The sequence below is a fragment of the Vigna unguiculata genome, chromosome 11 (assembly GCF_037176805.1).
Source record: "Vigna unguiculata cultivar grain cowpea cultivar isolate G323 ecotype 2 chromosome 11, ASM3717680v1, whole genome shotgun sequence".
Taxonomy (NCBI): domain Eukaryota; kingdom Viridiplantae; phylum Streptophyta; class Magnoliopsida; order Fabales; family Fabaceae; genus Vigna; species Vigna unguiculata.
Window position 1 is genome coordinate 12,832,647 of NC_140802.1, and position 16,390 is coordinate 12,849,036.

The window sequence follows — 16,390 nt, forward strand, 5'->3', positions numbered from 1 at the left end:
TTGGTGAGTCAAGGAATAAAATTTTTGTAATTTAATTAACAACATATGAATTCATTCCCTATGTGCCAACCCATGACTTAATAAATGGTAACCCAGGTGCAATGTTTTGCACATGAACTTCAATAGTGGCACTTTCATGCCTTGAGTTCATATGATAAAGTTAAATCATCATACTCATATTCCTTCAAGTGAGTCTAGTTTGCCCCTATTTGTTGTTTGGAAAAGGAAAATAAAGGTGTATATATTTCTTGTTCACTACCACTACGCAGTATTTTTGCTTACCCATGGCTACATAAGTGCTAACCTATGGTATACATTTTGAACATGTGTGAAAGGATGTACAAGATAGGAATTTGAATAGTTCTCTTGGGTGTTGATGCCAAAGTGTTCCATGTCGAAGAATTGACAAGTGTTGTCCAAATTGCAAGGTGAGAGTAAATTTATGAATTAAACATCTTTCTTGGCACATTATCACAAGGGTAATATAATAAATCAACCTTGGCACCTCCCAATAAAGTTGACAAGTGTTGTCATAATTAGAAGGTGAAGTGAGACCATTTATTTCAAATATGCGTTAGCTTTTACAATGGTCAAACTAAATTTCTTAATTGGCACGTTATCTCAATTGAAGTATCTGTCACCTTTTACAAAAGTAATATAATAAATCAGCTTTGGCATCTCCCAATAAAGTTGACAAGTGTTTTCATAATTAGAAGGTGCAAGTGAGGCCATTTATTTGAAATATATGCCAACTTTTACAATGGTGATAGTAAATTTTTGAATTGGCACGTTATCCTAATTGAAATATCTATCACCTTTTAGAAGAGTAATATAATTTATCAGCTTTGGCACTTCCCAATAAAGTTTACCAGTCTTGTCATAATTAGAAAGTGCAAGTGAGGCCAGCTTTTATAGTGGTGAGAGTAAATATCTTTCTTGGCACCCTATCTAGGTGAAGGTAGTCAATTCTATTTAAGGTTGTGGTTCCTTGGTTTGAAAGTTGTGTAGCGCTCTAGTATAATAAGTAAAAATGGTTTTATTTGAGGAGTTGAACGCATATAATTCCTTTAATGTTGCTATTGATTTCGAAGATGGAAGATTCTCTTTATGTAGATTTCCAAATGGCGTTACTCTTAACCATATGCGCATCATCATAAGAAGTCATTTGATGGGACCATCTGAGCCCCCACTCAGCCATCTTTGGTACCATGTCCCTCCTGAATTTGTTGCGCAAGGCATTGATGAGTTCCTTTTTATAAGGAATGATGAAGATCTTCAACATGCCCTTCAGTGGCACACAATGATGGTCCCGACAACGACAATATCTTTTTATGTTAACTTCATGAAAGTTGAGAAGTGTGACAACTTTGTTCATATTTAGTTTTCTTTTATATGTTTTAACATTGTACTTTAAGATGGTTGAACTTGTTCACTTTATCTAAAGAAGTTGTTGTTCACTATTTAGCAATGAAGCATTTGGAATGATTAAGTTCTTGCATTACTGATATGCGAATTTGTGTTAAACATGGCAAACTCTTACAAGCACATAAAGACGACTTAATACATATGTAATACAATATTAAAGTACATATTTGTCCTTTTAATTACCGTATTGGTGTCCAGTTCTACACCGAGGTCGACGCTTGTTTCTGGTGGGGTTCCTCCTATGCACTTCAGGTCTAGGTTCTTCAACCTGTGAAGGTTGTCGTTCATGTTCCTCATCAGGTTCATGATCATCATTTGCAACAAATGATGATGCTTGTGTGTAAGGATTGTGGACGTAGTAAATTGAGTCTTGTTGTGGCTGATGCGGACCTTCAAAGAAATTTGGACTTTGGGGATATGTATGCAACCACGGTTGTGCAGAAGGTGGTGTTTCAGCATAAGTTGCAAACATACTTGGTATGCCTAGTTCTGAGTTTGGTGAAACTGAATTCCTTGTTCCCTCCATACCTTGTGGTGGAGGAGGAGTGTTTAAGTCATGCATAGTTTGTGGTGGTGAAGGGACATTTGTTGATGTTGATTGACGATGCATTCTAGGATCATTTAACATTTGTGGAACTGACAAATATAAACACGAGTTTGAAGTATACCATGACATGTACTCCATTGTGTGTTGAAGTGGCCCAAGCATTGGTACTCCATTCAATGTAAGGTCACGCCGGTTATTCCATACCTGTATCCATTGCACATGTGTAGTAACCCAGTTCTCATCTTGTTGCCCCCTCATGTCTAATTTATGTAAATGATCAAGGTTGTTGGGTTCTTCAGGGATCTGTTGTGATAGGCGAAATTATAACTTGACCCTGTCGGACTGGTGCCAATCAACAATGGCAAAACAAATTAAACTTGTGCATGACGTCCATATTGCTTGGTCGCGATATGCTCCAACATCAATGATAGAGCCCAATCCCTCATAAGGAACCCAAATAAACTACAACAATCATTGAAAATGTCAATCATTAAGTTACAACCATTTATCGGTATACAAATCTAAAATGTTACCTGATTTTGTTGCATGTGATCTATCCTTGCTCGATATCCGACTAAATCATTGTGGGGTACATTTCTGTAGTTCAGTACTCGACCGTCGCTCCATTGGCAAACTAGCGGGAAAGTTGGTGGAACTCTTGAAATGGGTGCAAGAAAAGGCATGTGAAACCATGCCCATGATTGTAACAATGAAGCACATCCACCCATAGTCCTTGCACGTGCATCGATTGCTCTGCACATCTCCCTGTATAAGACAGCCAAACACGCTGAATCCCAACTATATCTACGGGTTCTTCGAAGATTACTCAAGTAGTTCAAATACATTAAATGTACTTTATTCCCAATTTTATCGGGCATTAAAACACCACCTATCATTCCTAATATATAGGCCCTAACATGTGCATGAATGACCTCAATACTAGAATTTTCATCTATAGGCAACAAATTATCTCTTAACCATTTCAGTTTTATCATAGAACCGACAATGGATTCCCCTTTTACTGGTGTTAAACCTAATAAGGTATCACACATCTCGTCTCAATCCAACATAGTTGGACCAATGATAGGGTGTCCGTCAACACAAAGACCCAATTGAAGTGACACATCTTCCAAGGTTATGGTGCATTCTCCAGTTGGAAAATGAAATGTGTGTGTTTCAGGCCTCCATCTTTCAACCAAGGCAGTGACTAAACCATGGTCAACCTTTAGATGTCGCAATTTAGCCACACTGCCAAACCCTACTTTTTGTATTACAGGCACAATACTTGGATGAGGTTCAGACATTGAGTGATAGTAAGACAACACAATGCTCCCTTCGTGTCCTAAACCAAATAAATAAAAGATGTGATTATTTTTAATAATTACGTCTGTAAATTAAAAATGCAATTAACATACTCGAGCATAAATGTATGTAGCCTTGTGTTGTTGTTGTTTCCACAACAACATCTTAATTAACTCTTTGTAGATTTGGTGACGATAGCTTGAATTGAAAACAACAACATTCAACATTTATAGACAACTCAACACTTGCCAAGGGAAAAGTTAGTCATTGGATTACACAAACGAATCACATTCCTTACACGTTTATTGCACAACATGATGGTGACTAAAGCCTGCTGATGTTGGTGACGAAAGCCTGCATGATGGTGACTAAAGTCTGCATGAGGTTGACTAAAGCCTGCATGATGGTGACTACACAGTGCAAAGACCTTTTCAGAACTATGGCCCAAACAATGAAATATTTGTCAATACCAACATATTTTATTTAATTTTACATAAATTAGGTTCAGAATAGGTGCTCAGTACTAATAAAGGGTCATTAATGTGAATCTGACAAGGGAGTAATGTGCAAAGACAATAGGTGCTTAGTTGTAAAAGAGGGTCTACACCGAATTCAAGTGAATGACTTTTTAATTTTTTGTTGTTGTGTTAATGACAATAGTGCTTTATGGGATTGAACCAATGACAGAAGTTTAAGATACGACAACAAATATTAAATCGTAGATAATGTCCTTGAAAAATAGGTACTTAGTACTTCAATAAAAGTTTCATTACACATAAATACTTTTTTTACATTACACACACTTAAGTCTTTCTTGGAAATTAAGTACTAATGACAAACATTACTACACATAATTTTAAGACTTCCATAAACACATAACGAACTAAGCCTTAGTCATCGACATTACTGGTTGAAGTTGAGGTTGTTGCATCCAAATTGTCACCTTTAGCAGGATATAGGGTCACAAAAAGTTTCATTGGGAGATCATGTGGGAGTGGAAGGAAGAAGGCAACCATGTCGCGAACATCATCATCCGTAAGGAGCTTAATTGTTTCATATTGGTCCCAACGTCCTAACACAGGCTTGTGAAACCATACATCTTTGACTCGTCTTCCTTGACTACAATAACGATAGCTTGTAATTTTCTCTTTCAACATTTGTAAATTCATAGTAGTTGACACATAAAAAGCACAATTAATGCGACCTTCGTAGTTAACAGCAAGAAGAAAACTATTGTGAATGTTATTTTTGTGATGGAGCACCGTCCTTGTTTTGGTAATAAGCAGTTATGGTTGTGAACTGAACGACCTAATAATTTATAAGTAGATTGGTTACTTGATGGTCAAAAAAAAATGTTGACCCCTGGACTAAAGTGGATTCACGTGACAAAGTAAAGTGGGATAAAGCTTGATTGAAATTCATCGTGTAGTGTGTATATCAACTGTGTCAGTGATGTTGCTTTCATGTGATGACATTGACTAGAGCATACAACTCATCAGGTGCAGTGCTTTTTATTTTAACCTGACATATCACATGCGAAATAATTAAAGCTGCAACACATAATAAAAATCACAACAAAACAAACCACTATAAAAAAGTCATTGGTTGATCAGCAAAGTGGATCTAAATCTTGTGCGTTCGATTTGTCTACTTTGAATCTAAACCATTAACATAAACAAACAAAAATTGTCATTACTGTATCCCACATTAAGTCAATGAAGCTATAAATAATGCCCTTCATAAATTCATTCATCAATCTAATCAAGTCAGTGCGATATCACTCCTACCCCTCAATGACATCTACAACATTCACTGTGTTGGTGTACTTCAATGGCAACATCTATGCTGAAGATAACTATTCTGATACATACATTAGCTCCAACACGGAATGGGTGACCATAACAAATACTATGACGTTGTCCCAACTTAAGCAAGCAATCCTCAACGAATTCAATGGTGCAACGTTGGACGACTATGAAGTCGACTTATGTTACAAGTTACCGATCTTCATATCGGACGACATTACACAATATCGATCTTGTACGATGTGTAAAGATGACGATGTTGAGTCCATTTTTTACATGGGAATGACAAAAGCATGTCATCTTCCAGTTGACATAATGACCTTTATTACAGCAAGGCATAAAATTGCAATCCCTGACGAAGTTTATTTTGAATATCCTAATAACTTCAACATGTCCCTCAACTTAGATTGAGGTTTATATTTTCTTATTTAAAGTATGTAATTTTATTTATGACGTTCTTCTTTATCAAATGTTTATGCAACTTTTAATTTCAATGAATTTGAACTTCCATAATGGGGATGGTGAAATGCTAATCTCTTATAAAATGTTGTCAAGTTACATGCTAACATTAGAGGTCGTGCTCGTCACATAGGTTCATAATAATTTGTGCCACTCACATGGGTACATAAGAAGTCGTGTGAATCACATGAGTACATAAAAGCTCGTGCCACTCACATGATAACATTAATTCTCGTGCAAGTCACATGTTCACATAGTAAAAAGTCACATGATAACTTTAATTTTGGTATAAAAGACTACCATCACTTTCTAGAGTCACAATCTTAATATTGCAATTTCTCTTCACTCTGAAAAATCATCGAAAGTTAGGTTCAACCACAACCTAAGATGGAATGGTCAATGTTTGTCTGTGTATACGACGATGGAGAAATTGCTAGTGACGCTCAAACTGGTGCCTACTTTGCATCTGCAAAGACAATCATGATCCACATCCATAGAGGTTTCGGCTTATCCAAACTTATTCGCATAATAATGGAGAAGGCAAATAGAGATCCAAGGGATGGAGTTCCAATTATTCACTTGAAATTTCTGACTAAAGTTTGTGGCCAACATGTGACATACACAACCACTCAGATCCAAGATGACGACGACTTGGATGGCGCTTTCGACATGATACATGCCACCCCAACTATTACATCTATTGAACTCTGCACCACCTACAACTCAGGTACGAGACCTTCTGAAAATATTTCTTTAACACATTTTGATGCGCATCATCCACATCCAAACACTGAACCACAACAACAACTATTTGACCTTAACACTACCTACCTAGGGGATTGGGGAAATGATATACAATCATATACCGAACTATTAATCGGTCTGACTACCTCAAATATTTTTCTAACTCCCGCACATCACAACACCCAAAGGTTCTCTCCTCCAGTTATCGTAGAAGTTGAAAACCTAGGTCTACCTATAGCATCCTTATACGCGTTTAGTGAAGATGAGGACAATATACTTTTTTATCAACATGATGACCATGACCAAACCCTACATGTCCACCCCATACAACAACAACACCCTAACCCTCAAACACATGTCCCCTATAACCCACCACAACACTTTGAATTATATGAAGAATACAACTAGACCCCACACCAGGATTTTCCAAACGCATATGACCACCACACAATGTTGCATGACAACTTTGAGCACGATGTTGGTATACTAACCCAAGGAATGAGGTTCCAAACAAAGGAACAACTTCTAGATGCTTTAAATAAGTACCACATAATAAACCATTGCACCTACAAAATCACACACTTAAACACAACAAGGCTGAGGGTGCAATGTGTGCAACACGTGTGTCCTTGGAAATGTCAGGCAATATTACGTACAAGGGACCAAGTGTGAGAAATTAGAAAGGTTGAAGGTGTGTACACATGTGCCACACAACTCATAACGCAAGATCACAGACACCTGGGCTCAAGAATAGTATCTCAACATGTAAGACAAATGGTGGAGTCAGACCCATCCACACCAATTGCAACAATAATTTCTTTCATCCAGACCTCTATGGGATATAACAACCTACAGAAAGGCATGGTTGGCGAAACAGCAAGCAATTGAAGATGTGTACGAAAACTAGGAACAGTCTTACAACCGATTGTCGTGCCTATTACAAGCCATGCAAACTTATTTGCCTGGGTTTGTATACAAGTTGAAAACTAGTCCAATTACAAATGGGGAGGAGGTCCTACAAAACCAACAACACTTTCGAAGAGTGTTCTGAACATTCAAACCATGCATTGATGGCTTCCCATTTTGCAAACCAATAGTGCAAGTGGACGAAACCTTCCTTTACGGAAGGTATAGGGGCACCCTTCTAGTAGTTGTTGCACAAGATGGGAGAAATAACATTTTCCCCATTACATTTGCTATAGTAGAGGGTGAAACCGTCGAAGCTTGTTTTTTTTTTTCCTTAAAAACCTAAGGACACATGTTACGCCTCAGTAAAATTTATGCTTAATGTCAGACCGCCACAATTCAATCAGTGCAACATTCAACAAACCTAATAGTGGCTGGACTGAAGGGAACTGCGTACATGTGTTTTGTATTCGACACATTGCACAAAATTTTACAAAAAGATTCAAGAATACAACTCTGAAAAAGGACCTCGTCAACATGGGTAAGTTATTACGTGTAAATTTTTCTTTTTCATTTCTTTGGTTGTTAATTATTCACACCCATTATTAGAAAATAAATTCTTCTTATAATTATATTTGTAGCGTACGCATTGACGAAGCCATGCTGTAACTACTATTACAACATCATTAGAGAAGACAACCCAGAAGCAGCAGCTTGGGTAGACCAAATACCAAGGGAGCAGTGGTGTCTTGCATATGATCAAAGAAGAAGGTGGGCTCACGTAACAACTAATCTGGCGGAAGCAATAAATTCTGTCCTGAACAAAACAACGAATTTGCCAATTTCATCCATAGTATTGGCCACGTACACCAGGTGCAACACATACTTCACGAAAAGAGGTAGGCAAATAACTGCAATGGTCAATGTTGGTCATGTGTACTCTGAATATGCAACCAACTTCCTACAAGATGCGGACTCCAAGTTAAACACGCACCACGTTTTTGAATTTGATAGAAATACCACAAGATTCAGAGTGGAGGAGATGGTGAATCCTAGAGAAATACGTCCTGCAGGAAAATTTGTAGTCAGATTAGATGAAAGGTGGTGCGATTGTGGAAAGTTTCAAAAAATACATCTACCATGTTCACATGTTATTGTAGCTTGCAAGCATGCACATCAGGACTTCAGCATGTACATAAGTCCCCATTATAGGCTGGATGTCATCATGAAAGTATATGAAAATTTATTTGGCGAGTTAAGACATGAAGAATATTGGCCACCATACCAAGGGCCACAGATTTGGCCCCATCCATGCCACAAAAAGAAGCGAGAGGGGTCATCCTAAATCAAGTAGAATTAGGTCTGAGATGGACATTAAGGAAGGAAGACAATCTAGAAAGTGTTCCTATTGTAGAATTGAAGGACACACAAGAAATCATTGTCCTAATAATCCTACACTTAGACGATCCACATCAACCACTTAGTTTATGTTGTACTTTTAATTGTGTTCAATAAATTTACACTTGATTCAATTCAATGCTACATCTTTTCTTATTATCTTTTATTGTTATTTATTTTACATAAACCAAAAACAAGTAACAAAATTATTTAAAATGCAATAATGAAATGGTTATAAATTATTTTAGTTATTTCCTTCATTTTTAAATTATTTTTTAGAAATTTTCAATGTTTATAATATACAAATTTTAAAAATTATCCAAAACTAAAAGATAACTATAATTTCAATATTTATAAACATCAATTCAAAATAATTAATACTACACAAATTATTAAAAAAAAATAAATTAAATTTACTTTAATATTTTCAAATTACACATAAAATAACTTACTACACAATACAAAATCTATTTTAAAATCAAAAAATTTCAAAAAGACAAAAAAAGTATTTAATTTTTCATTGTTTCAAATAATACCTAAAATAACTAAAAACAGATTATTAAATCTATTTTTTTTAAAATAATTTTAACCTCTAATGTAACATTTTTCACAGAAGAAAAATTAACTCTTAAAAATATTTTATTCAAAAAAATCAAAAATCATAATTCTTATTTATTTAAAAAAAGTGAAAAAACAAATAAAAAACCCAGTTCAGAATTCGGGTTCCTGGGGATCGAATTCTGACTAGGATACAAAAAAAATTACATTTTATAGGGTAGAATTCGTGTCCCAGGGGACCGAATTCTCACCTACAAATAAAACCATGCTATTGAGGTATATATTGGGAACAATGTGCTGTTTGGGAAATTAAAAAGCACAACCGTGCTACTGGGGTAAAAATATCGTTGATTTGTAAGTGAAGATGATAGTGTTTGTATTAAGAAAAAGATGGTATGATTTGATTTAAGTGGAAGTGGGTGAAAATTTTGTGAAAATTTATGTATGATGTGATTGTTGAAATTTAATAAATTTTTATTTTAATAGATTAAAATGTATGATTACTATTTTAACCATCATAATAAATGTAATGTAAATAAATAATAATATTAAAAGAAAATTAAAATTGTTATTTAAAATTACAAAAATATAAATTATTAATAATATCATTAATAACTTAAAATAATGTATTAATATTTTCACTGATAACTTGAAATAATTTATAATATACATTATTTAATTTAACAAACAAAAAATCTCTCTACTTCTATTTAAATTTATTTCATTTTATATAATTAATTTATTTTAAAAAAATTTACATAATATATTGCAAAACCACAATTATTTTAATTTGTGTTTCTAATTACCACTAATAATAATAAATATAACAACACTATTATTATTATTATTATTATTATTATTATTAAAAAAATTAAAATTACGTACATATATAATTGATATTATATATTATCATTATAATATATATATATATATATATATATATATATATATATATATATTATAATGATAATATATAACAATATATAAAGACCATATCTTCTTTTATGTCCACATTTCATTATTTCAGTTTTATTTTTATTTATTTTAAAAATTAATTATTTTATAAGTAATTTATTTTTAACCGTTATTCTAAAAACCTTTATGTCTTAAACAGTTATTTTAAAAACTTCTTTTGTGTACATATTTTATTTTTTTAATTTTATATTTAACAACTATTTTAAAAATTAATTATATATTTTTTATTGATCTTAACTTAAATTTTTGTGAAAATTAAAAAATGCGAACATGCGACACGATAGCGCATGTGTTTTCGCATGTGTTGGAAGCAGAGGATGTGCAGATCAGGGAGGATCTCACTATAGAGGTATCGCCCGTGGCTTTGGAAGATAGCAAAGTTGAGGAACGTAGGGGAAAACTGGTCAGCCTAGTCAAAGTCATCTGGAATTAGAGGACGGGTGACTCTACTTGGGAGTTGGAGGAGGATATGAGGAAATCACACCCACATCTTTTTACCTGGTAAGTTTTCATTTTTGAGGTCAAAAATTTTTTTTTGTTGGGGAGATTGTAAGGCCCAGTTTTGCTGCCCTAATGTTTTAAGGGCTGACTTTAACCTAATAGGCCTAAGGGCTGGCCCAAGAAAGAAAACTAGACCCTAATTTGCCCTAACGTTTCCCTTTCCCTCACTTTCAAAAACAGTCTCCTTGCCTCCTTGAGCAGCTACAATGCTCTGCTAGGGTTTTGCCATCAACCTTCTTCAAGCTAGCTCAAGCCAGGTTCCACTCCACGTAAGTCAACCTCGAACTCTTATGTCATCTCTCTGGGCATACTTTTACCGTTAGGATTTGGTAGTAACTCGTTCCTATTTCTGTTTTACCGATTGTTTTCAGCTCTTTGGCCATCCTTAGGACAGTCGTGCTCACTGTGTGCGTATCGGGGTATTCAGCTAGCTTATTTTCCAAGTAAGGGAAGCTAGGGTTTTCTGTTTCTTGTGATTTTCTGCTCACTTTACTTTATTTCGTGTTTGTTTGGATTGGTTGCCATTGTGTTTGATGTGGAATATGTTAAAGCATGATTTGATTCGAATGTTTGGCTGTTGCACGAGAGAACAATGGTGAGCACTGGTTTTTTCGTCCAAGCGAGCATGTCTCGCCTATGCGAGATTAACAGAGGCTCGCCCAGGATCTGCTGCCCGAACTGTCGCTTAGGCGACGGGTTTTCTTTTTTAGCGAGGAGTGGTCTCGTCTAGGCGAGAAGGGGCTCGCCTGAGCGAGACCTCGCAGAGTCCACTTCTCCCCTGTTCGAGCTCTCGCATAGGCGAGAAGGGGCTCGCCTGAGTGAGATGACCTCCCTCGCCTGAGCGAGACTGGGGCAGGTTTTGGTATTATCGATTGCTCAGTTCATTGATGTGTTGCCATGCTTGCTTGACCTGAATGCTTTACTAGAAAAGTTTGAGGGATGATGCCATGATTACTGTATGAGGTCGAGATGAAAATAATATGTTGCTTTATTTTGTGTTTGGATTTGGGAACTGGGAGTTGTATGATTGGTGGTTTATATACCTATACCTATCAACCTGATATTAGTATTTATGAGGACTCTCTGATTGGTTGGTAAAACATATACAAAGTCTAAGTAGGATTGATGGTCTTTTATTAGTTATATTTATTGATGGTGGTCTTTTATTAGTCTGATTGGTGGTCTTTTATTAGTTATATTTATTGATATTATGTGAATTAAATTTATAAATTTCATTAATATTTTATTATAGTTCAGCAAATTTCTTTGCAAATCTTTATTATTTTGTGAAGAAAAGTTAACAAAAAAAATTGTTATCTCAATTTTCATTTTTAATTACCTTTTCGTTCATCGTTTTTCGTACTTTCTCTTTATTTTTTAACTTTGCATCTGTATGTACAAATTCATCTCTTGAACCAAACATGACATAAAAAAACATACAAATAAAATGATATATATATATATATATATATATATATATATATATATATATATATATATATATATATATATATATATATGTATGTTAGTATAATTTATTTTTGCTTTCGTTATCAATGATATGTGATAACTTATCATTTTAGTATTCATTGTTACATATAGTTCTTTAAGAATTCAACCATATTAACAAAGATAAAGAACAATCCTAAAATTGAAATTGCATTATGTTAACACGTCCGGACAAATAATCTTATTTTAAAAATAAAATATATATATAAAAAATATAAAAATATATAAAATAAAATAACAATAATAATAAAATAAAATAAAAATAAAAATAAAAAATAATATAAAATAATAAAGTAAATAATATATATATATATATATATATATATATATATATATATATATATTCAGAAATAAGTGTTACATAAAAAAGATAAAAAATAATAAAGTTAAAAAAAATAATAATAAAAATTAAATAATAAAAGTTTTTAATTTATGTTTTTTTAAGCGTTAAAGTAAAATAATCTTTTGTTTTTTATATATATATAATTAAAAATATATTTTCATTTTTTTTATTAATTAATAAAATTCAGAAATTAAAAATTAAAATTTGAAAATGAAAACGGTTTTTTTAGTAGGATTGGAGGGAACGGTTTCTGATCACGTCATGCACAAAACCTCTATTCAGTTTTTGGAAGGGGAAAAGAAAAGAAAAAAGGAAAAAGTTTTAGAGGGGAAAAAGGTTTTTTTTTATTGGTTTTTGGGGAATCCAAGAAAGGACTTCTTCTCGCTCTACTCTCATCGTCTTGTCCATAATCCGCTAAGCCTACATTCGCCTCTACCAACCCTCGGGTGGCATTGTTCTTGATTGTCGTCATTCATCATTTTTGTCATTGGAGTTCATGATCTAAGTCTATTTCCAATACAAGGTTAGCCTACAAGGTTCATTTTTGTTTTCCAATATTTGTCTGTGTTATGAATACTACTTGATATTTGTTCAGGTTTTTCATTGATGTTTTACCACTACTTTTACCGTTTAAGTTTTTGGATTTTGTTCTCAGTTTTTATTTGTTTATTTACGTTGATGTTTTGTGTCTGGAGGTGAGTTACGTGATGTTTCATTTGGCTTAGTCGTGTGTGTTGGTTTTAGATGGATTCATCTTAAGGGTATTTTGAGGTTAGTTGAGATTTTTATGGAGAATAGATGTGTTAATCTTATTTGAACCCTTTTTTCAGTAAGAGTGTACCACTTTTGGCTGGGTCTTTTAACTTGGTTTATGAAAATTATTTGAACCCCTTTTTTGGCTTTCAACTTGTTCTAAGAATGTTGATTGATTTGACATTGTATTTTTTTAAAAATGTGTACTACATTCAGCATGGTCCAATTCATGATCCAATTTGAGTACAATGTGCGGGACCTACTTTCTTTTTAATCATTTTGGAATCGTGAGTAAAATATGCTTATATTAAACTTGGAATCATGCGTGAGTTGTTGTAGTGTTTTTAACTTTAAAACCTTATTTGCTTTATGTTCATATGTCCATTTAGTGTTTTTTATTAAGTGTATGTGATAGAATGGTGTCATTAATGCATACACCCCTTGTATCTTAAACTTAACAGATTCTTTTCTTCATGCACCACCATAAATAATTCGTACACCCCCTGTATTTTAAATTTGGCAGATTCATCTTTTCTTCACGCACCTCCATAATTAACTCACGCACCCCTGTTTGTTTAATTAAGTTTAGCATATTTAAGTTTCTCTTTACGCACCTCTATATTTCAGTTTATGCACCCCTACTTTTAATATTGGATTTTGTTTATTTATTTGCTTCATGCACTCCCCAATGTAATAATCCCACACCCCTTACATTACGTACCTGCATTTTCACTAAGCACACACCCCACTCCTTTATTTTCTTCTTAGATATAATGTGTTTACTTTACGTAATGCACCCCGCGTTTACTTTATGCATCCCGCGTTTCTCTTTATGTACCATATTTTTGCGTTTGTTAAGTAAATTTCACATTTCAATCATGTCATTTTCAAAAATAGTAAAAATATTTTAAATTGAAATAAAAATAATTTTCAAAAATGAAAAATAAGAATAAATAAAATTTAAAATTATTTTCTTTATTTATTTTTTTTAGTGTCTAATTGATCGTTTGCGTCACATGACACTTCTTTTAAAAATATAAAAATATAAAAATTATTTTGGTGTCTAATCGGCCGCTCGCGTTGTACGACACTTTCTTTTAAAATGCAAAAATGTTAAAAATTATTTTTGGTGTCTAATTGATCGTTCGCGTCACATGACACTCTCTTTCTTATCAATAAATAAGTTATAAAGAGGTGTTTGATGTCTAATCGACCGCTCGCGTCGCACGACATTCTTTTTCAAATATGTCAAAAGACAACTTTCAAAAATTAAATCATTTAATCAAACAATTTTATAAAGAACTACGTAGCCCCTGATCTCTCATTTTTAATGAGAATACATAGGACCAAGGTTAATCCTTGTCGGGTCCTTTTCACTCAAAAATATATTTATGTTCTTACTTTTGGGAAAAATAAATATTTAAAATAAACACATCTCTTTTACAAATTTAATTAAAGGTACCGCCTTTGGGCGGGCGCTGTAGGGTGCTAATACCTTCCCTACGCGTAACCGACTCCCGGACCCTAACTTTGGTTTTCGCAGACTTTATGTTATTTTTATGGTTTTCCATAGTTTTCCAGAATAAACTATGATGACGACTTCAAATCTCTATTTTCCTAATTAATTTATTTTAATTTGTATCTACCTAGATCTTTTATGTTTGTTTTGAAGGTGAGGGTTTATTTGTGCATTTTTCTCCCTTCACACACTCACTTTATATTTTTGTACATAACATGAGTGGGGCCCTATACCCGGGTCTGTGCAACTTAGAATTAGAAGGGGATTGTGTAGCAGTGTCACAATGGATGTACTTCCCAAGTGGTCATTGTGAGAACCCCAACTAGAGTCTGTTTGCTTCATTTGGTACTCTCACATTGAGTTGTTTACCAACTATTGTGGGAAATACCGTGAAGTGGACCATAGCTCTAATGACCTTGATCCTTAGGCATTAGGGAACCATCCTGGTGAGCGCATATATTTCACCTTAGAACTTTAAGCGTCATACCTATGTTAATGCACAAAAGGGAGACAATTACGTCCTTTACCCTTCACCTCCTCTTGTACATATTATACATCTTTCTACATGTGAGTAAGTGCCCATCAAGGCACAATCATGCATCTCATTATTCAATGGTGTGTCATGCATATCATTTTTTTATCATACTTCACATCTCATGAGAATAAGGTAAACATGCATCTCATTGTGTCATTTGATTGCATATCATGCATGGAGTTTTGAAATAAGTGAATCACATTTTCATACTCATATCATATGAATACATGCCTCCTAAGGCACCAATAAATCTCATGTAGGTTTTCAGTTAGTCGCATATCGTGCATGGTGTTCCTTACTCACATCAACATATAAAGTAAATAAAATTTCTTTTGGGGCACACAGTTTTTTAAATACTTAACATGCATCCTCATATCATTTTGCATAATACATTCATATTTTGATATTGTCTGCATATGCATAATGGGTCTCATGCATCACATGGATTTGGTTTTTGCATTCATTAGTTCATGCTAATAAAATAGAGAAATTGTGACACCTTAAAGGACTTGTTGATAAAAGATCATGGAGAATTTGGGAGAAACTCATGAAGCAACGAAGATAGATATTCAACAATTGAAGGAGAAAATACATGAGATTTTCGAAGCCATAGAGGCACTAGAAAACTCTAAAGAGACTTCCACTCAACAACATCAACAAAGGGTCCAAGAAACCCAAGTTTTTCCTCCATACGGTCTTCCTCCGAATTACACTCCACCCATTGGATTTGACTCAGACAAAAAAGCTGCAAGTTACATGGTTGCAACTCATGACATGAAGGAGAATGAACCTAGGACATCCACCTTCACAAGCACCCAAGGAATTGTTCAACCAAATGTAGTACATGTGTCAATGGAAAAGCAACCCGATGTGAAACCTTCACCCCATGTCACTGCACCTCTGAATGTTGAAGATTCCACAAACAGATTGGAAATGTTAGAGGAAAGGCTGAGAGCTATAGAGGGTGTACAAAAGTTTGAGTTTGGCAATGCTGCAGAGCTGTGCTTAGTTCCAAATGTGGTGATACCCCCAAAGTTCAAATTGCCAGAGTTTGAAAAAGTATCAAGGGAACACTTGTCCAAAGAATCATATAACCATGTACTGTAGAAAA

At 34.0% G+C, this 16,390-nt stretch overlaps 1 protein-coding gene and 1 pseudogene across 1 annotated transcript; one reads left to right on the top strand and one right to left on the bottom strand.

The window, feature by feature from the left end:
• Positions 1–1,600: 1,600 nt before the first annotated feature.
• LOC146881022 (serine/threonine-protein phosphatase 7 long form homolog) lies at positions 1,601–3,024 on the bottom strand. Its single transcript, XM_085669213.1, has 2 exons — positions 2,506–3,024; positions 1,601–2,275 (listed from the first exon to the last, which is right to left on the bottom strand). Exons 1-2 carry the CDS (start codon positions 3,022–3,024, stop codon positions 1,601–1,603), a joined length of 1,194 nt encoding a protein of 397 aa, XP_085525339.1.
• A 2,901-nt stretch (positions 3,025–5,925) lies between these two features.
• LOC146881023 (uncharacterized) lies at positions 5,926–8,672 on the top strand (annotated as a pseudogene).
• Positions 8,673–16,390: the final 7,718 nt, after the last annotated feature.